The 5,960-nt window shown below is 34.6% G+C and overlaps 1 protein-coding gene across 1 annotated transcript in view; it reads left to right on the plus strand.

Annotated features, from left to right (window-relative positions):
- Positions 1–2,111: 2,111 nt before the first annotated feature.
- Positions 2,112–5,960, plus strand: part of LOC106476904 (nuclear distribution protein nudE homolog 1-like) — a gene marked incomplete at its 5' end in the record, with an annotated part of 6,135 nt that continues 2,286 nt past the window's right edge. Inside the window, 4 exons of the mRNA XM_013937522.2 lie at positions 2,112–2,202; positions 2,313–2,453; positions 3,744–3,832; positions 5,413–5,510. Of these exons, the coding sequence (XP_013792976.1) occupies positions 2,112–2,202; positions 2,313–2,453; positions 3,744–3,832; positions 5,413–5,510 (419 nt within the window). The remainder of the gene's footprint in view (positions 2,203–2,312; positions 2,454–3,743; positions 3,833–5,412; positions 5,511–5,960) is intronic.

Raw genomic sequence — 5,960 nt, forward strand, 5'->3', positions numbered from 1 at the left:
ACCAGTATGACAAAGAGGAGAATCTGAACTACAGTAGTCAACATTTGCTAGGGATCATATTTTTACGTAATAGGTACACTAATGTTAACCCTTTCAAGACATGTCATCTCATTTGTTGACTCATTTGTTTCATATATCCTCAATGTACAAAATTCTTAAAGGCTTTGCAACTGAGTACAAAGGGCATAACTAGAAGAGATAATTGTTTGCTTTACATCTTTATTTACTGTTCTGTGTTTTAAGAAAATAAGTTTTAAAAGTTATTTCAAAATAGCAATAATCTATATACATATATAATGTATAATAATTGAAATGTGACTGTATTTTACAAAATACTAGTTCACTAAAACACAGCCAAGACTAGTTACTTTGTACAGACTAAAGGTCAGTTTTATGTTATTTGATACGGTAACATGAGTGCACGTGAGCCTCGTCATTGTAACTTATATACTGCTAGCCAGGCACAACTGAAAGGTCAATATAATAAAAGTAATAAATATATGTATAATGTTAGGAGATTTAAACTATTTAGTCTAAACATTTATGTTTTCGTGTTATAACTTGTGTTCAATAATTACTGAAAATAACAGATAAAATATAAAGTTTTTTCTTAAGAAACATTTGATAACTATCTGGACATATAAAGATTTTGCATGTGAAATTTCAAAATTTTCTTATGCATTAAAGCATTTTTAATCTTAAAATGAAAATTACTTTGCATGATAGATAGACAAGATGTGAAAATAAGAAATAGACATGAGAAAAACATTGCTTTACAAACCTTCCAACTTAATAAAAAATTATATATTTTGCATATGAAAGCATTGTAATGTTTACTGATAATCTGCCAAATTTCATTGACATTCGCTTACTAATTTAAAAATTATAGCATGAAAACTATAACAAGCACAAAATTGTTACATTGACTGACCCCGTATTGAAAGAGTTTAAGCCGACAGCACAGGCAGGCACGACTGCAGTGGGCTAGAGAACATATGAGGTGGACTGCACAACAATTGAGGGATGTACTCTTCACTGACGAGTCCCGTTATTGTGTGAACTTTCTTGACAGATGCAGGAGAGTTAGATGCCCTGGTGAGCACAATTTGGCTCATAATGTTATTGAACATGATCGTTTTGGAGGATGCTGAGTCATGGGGGGGCATCTCAATTGCAGGCCGTATCGGGCCTGCAATTGAGATGCCTTCCCCCCACCATGACTCAGCCTCCTCAATGATTACAAAGTATACGACTTTGTAATATCCGAGATGGAAGGCTCACCAGCCTAAGATACAGAAGTGAGATCTATGCACTAATTGTTCGTCCATATGCAGGTGAAACATGGCCAGACTTCCTACTTATGGATGATAATGCACATCCACACCGTGCAAGGGTAATGACTGCCTTCCTGAAAGCTGGAGGAACTCCCAGGATGGAGTGGCCAGCTAGGTATCTTGACTTCAACCCAATAGAGCACATCTGGGAGGAGCTACAGATAAGGCTACAAACTCATCAAGCCCCCACCAAGAACACACCAGGACCTCTTATTGAAAAATGGCAAAACATTCCGCAACAGTGATTGGCTAATCTTATCATGAGCATGTGCAGCAGTCAGTAACGTTCGAGGTGGTCACACAGACTACTGAAAGCATCTTGACTGTGAATTGGACACTTCTGTCGACGACTGTTGATTTTGAAAGTTTTCTCGTTAACACCACCACAGGGTGCATCAGGCTCTGTTATCCAAGTTAAATATTACAGAATTTAATAACGTGTAAAAATGACTTATCCAGGTGTTTGACATATACTCAAAATGAAACATTATCCCTAGCAAATGTTGACTACTGTATTTAAGAAGAGTTCTTACACATATGACTTTGTTTTATTCTTTTTGCATGCTCTGTAATGTATGAAATAGGATACCTTTGAGGTCATAAAGTCCTCTCTGGATGGTCATTTTCTTATTGGTCTTGTCATGCCAGTCCTCTTTTGTTCAAATCACAATTGGGATTAACCAGCTGAAAACTTGGTCTGTGATAATTATAAAGATATTTGTTTGAAAGAAAAACTTCTCAATTTGAAGTATAATAGTAGATTTTGTTGTGCTTTAGGCTATCGAGAGAAATGCTTTCTTAGAAAGTGAATTGGATGAGAAAGAAACATTGGCAGGCCTAGTTCAGCGTTTGAAAGACGAAGCACGAGGTGTGTATATAGGTGTTTAATTCTTTTCTTTTTTCCCCTGTTACTAAAGGATTTGGTTGTTAGTTTGTAGAAACTTGAGATGTGCTTCTAAAAGAAACTTTTTCTTTCAGATCTTCGACAAGAACTTCTCATACATAAGAGTTTAAGTAAACCTCTTGACAATGACAGTAGAATAAAAAAAACTGTCTTGGATATTGACTCAAACAAGCTGAGATCAGAGCATCAAACACAAACAGGTACACTAAATAAAGGTAAAGATATTGTGGATTTTTTATGTCTTCAAGTTATACAACTTAAATATAAGTTTCTTATTATCACTGGCTCAGTTCTCTTGTGTAATTCACAAGGTGTAAAGTCACATGTTGTAACTCGACTATTTGTTTACACTAAGGTTTACACAATGCAAACAGTCCGAGATTTGATTTCCCGTGGTGGATACAGCAGATAGCCCAATCTGGCTTTGCTCTGGAAGAAAAAAAACACAAATACTAAGAGATGTCTACTAGCAATAAAAACTGAAGAAAGTAGTTTTGACAAGTTTAGAAAGCTGTGACTGTCAGGACAAATAGTTGTAACTGTCACAATTTGCTGTCATTGTATAAAACGGGTATTTTAATTTCAACTTTTCATTTCATCTACGTTGATGATTTTACTAAAATCAGTGTTAGGGTAGATAGAATATAAAGTTTTAGTAGAAATGTTTTTGTTATTAATTTATGAGGTTCTAGAAGTTATATGAATGAAATATACAAATAAAATGAAAAGAAGTGGTTTTATTAGCACGAAAATCATGAACTGATTTAATAAAGACATCATAAACAAATCTTTAATTAACGTACTTTATAAAAGATCTGACTTTTCATGTTTTGTAATGTTTCCTAATTAAATTTTTGGTTATGATACATGTAGTTTCATGGTTACAAGGTTGATCAAAGTAACCAAGCCAAGACACGTAGAATTGGTTAATTGAGAAATAGCTTTCGGAAACTTGACTTACTAGTTTGAGTCGCTCAAAGTAACCAAGCCAAGACACGTAGAATTGGTTAATTGAGAAATAGCTTTCGGAAACTTGACTTACTAGTTTGAGTCGCTCAAAGTAACCAAGCCAAGACACGTAGAATTGGTTAATTGAGAAATAGCTTTCAGAAACTTGACTTACTAGTTTGAGTCGTTCAAAGTAACCAAGCCAAGACACGTAGAATTGGTTAATTGAGAAATAGCTTTCAGAAACTTGACTTGCTAGTTTGAGTTGTTCAAAGTAACCAAGCCAAGACACGTAGAATTGGTTAATTGAGAAATAGCTTTCAGAAACTTGACTTACTAGTTTGAGTCGTTCAAAGTAACCAAGCCAAGACACGTAGAATTGGTTAATTGAGAAATAGCTTTCAGACACTTGACTTACCAGTTTGAGTCGTTCAAAGTAACCAAGCCAAGACACGTAGAATTGGTTAATTGAGAAATAGCTTTCAGAAACTTGACTTACTAGTTTGAGTCGTTCACTCTTGATTATCTTAAGCTACTTTTTTTTTCCTTTTATATAGTGGTGCCACCTACTGGACACACACGTCTCACTCCTTCAGCCAGAATATCTGCTCTTAATATCGTTGGAGACTTATTGAGAAAGATTGGAGTAAGTTTCCAGTTCATCATTCTGCAGGTTTTTTTGTTGTTTTAATTTCGGAAATTTGTAAATAATTTCTTTATTGTAAGAAAAATATTGCAAGTATTTATATGATGTTTGGAAACTTCAGTGAAAAATGTGTTCAAGAAAATTAATGCACTAAACGTGTAACTTAATTAATTGATATAACAACTAAAAACTAATTGGGATTTTCTTAGTGTATTTAAATAATGTAATATTACTTTTGCCAAAGTATAGGTGATAACTACAAGAATTCTATATTTAAAGCAATGTGACACATAAAATATTTTACATGTGTAATTGATTTTTTTCTTTTTCACAATCCTCTTCTGCTAATCTGTGCATGCAGGGATTGCTGAGTGGGGCACTAAAAACTTCGGCTTGTAAATGCTGTTGAATGTTTGCTTGACTCATCCTTTTTAATCTGCATTTCTGTTTTCAAGTAGTCCTCCCTTGCCCCGTGATTATGGATTTTATCTTCACCAAACATAGTGACAATTATAAATTTGTGTGCCAAAGGGGGGGGTATAATGAAATATGGACGAATTCCTAGTACACAAGTGATTTTGGGAACAATACTGTTTACGGATGTTAAACAAATTAATATGTCGATCTTTTATATTACGCTGCTTTCCGAACAACAAATAAAAGGTTTTCATGACTTCATTTTGCTCAGTTTCGATATTTATGGTGGATTTGAAAGTCAAACTGTTTCCCTAAAACTTGTCTATATCTCGAGCTTGCATGACTTAAATTACACGATGACAGTGTGGTCTGCATGGATAGTTTCATTAGTATTTAAATATTCTAAACTTTACACGAGGAATGTGTGTTACCTTATTTTGAATTCCTGCACAGTTTTTGTGATGTGTGTAGCTCAGTAGTCTTCTCAGTTCCTGCGCAGCTGTTATGAAATGTTTTGTAGATTACCTGTATTGCGTAGGAAGGATTTCTATAATACACAGCTGTCATGAAATGTTTTGTAGATTACCCTTATTGCGTAGGAAGGATTTCTATAATATGCAGCTGTCATGAAATGTTTTGTAGATTATCCTTATTGTGTAGGAAGGATTTCTATAATACACAGCTGTCATGAAATGTTTTGTAGATTATCCTTATTGTGTAGGAAGGATTTCTATAATACACAGCTGTCATGAAATGTTTTGTAGATTACCCTTATTGTGTAGAAAGGATTTCTATAATACACAGCTGTCATGAAATGTTTTGTAGATTACTCTTATTGTGTAGGAATGGTTTCTATAATACACAGCTGTCATGAAATGTTTTGTAGATTACCTGTATTACATAGGAAGGATTTCTATAATACACAGCTGTCATGAAATGTTTTGTGTACAGCTTCATTGTATTATTGAGGAGCTCATGTTCCCAAGAAGAGCTTTACAATATCTGTCACAACTATTTGTATTTCTTTATGAAGAGAATGCTATTGCTGAACATGTCTGCTCAGTGTGGGATGAATTAAAGTCTTTTCTTGTAGCCTTTGCTTTAGCGGCTTTACTAACTGTTTGTAGCTAACTTTGCTGGATTTCTGCCCTACCCTTATGTAGGCTCTCGAATCCAAGCTAGCATCTTGTCGAACTCTTGTACAAGAATCATCCCCGAGGCTAGACAAGGAAGAGAGTTCCAGCCCTGTCATGTCACCGACGTATGTATAACTTCTCTAGTAACTCACTCAAGTTTATCAACAGTAAGAATAACATCAGGTTTAAAAATCTTTTGTTTAAAAATAATGTTGTTTGAATTATTTGTAACTTATTAAAAAGGTAAACATTAATGTCTTCCTGTCCTATGGTTTGGTTGTATGTGTGGTATAGTAGAAATGTAGGTGAGAAAACTTCCTGTCCTATGGCTTGGTTGTATGTGTGGTTGTTAGAAATGTAGGTGAGAAAACTTCCTGTCCTATGGTTTGGTTGTATGTGTGGTTAGTAGAAATGAAGGTGAGAAAACTTCCTGTCCTATGGTTTGGTTGTATGTGTGGTTAGTAGAAATGTAGGTGAGAAAACTTCCTGTCCTGTGGCTTGGTTGTATGTGTGGTTGTTAGAAATGTAGGTGAGAAAACTTCCTGTCCTATGGCTTGGCTGGATGTGTGGGTAGT

The sequence above is a fragment of the Limulus polyphemus genome, unplaced genomic scaffold (genome assembly GCF_000517525.1).
Source record: "Limulus polyphemus unplaced genomic scaffold, Limulus_polyphemus-2.1.2 Scaffold12038, whole genome shotgun sequence".
Lineage (NCBI taxonomy): Eukaryota > Metazoa > Arthropoda > Merostomata > Xiphosura > Limulidae > Limulus > Limulus polyphemus.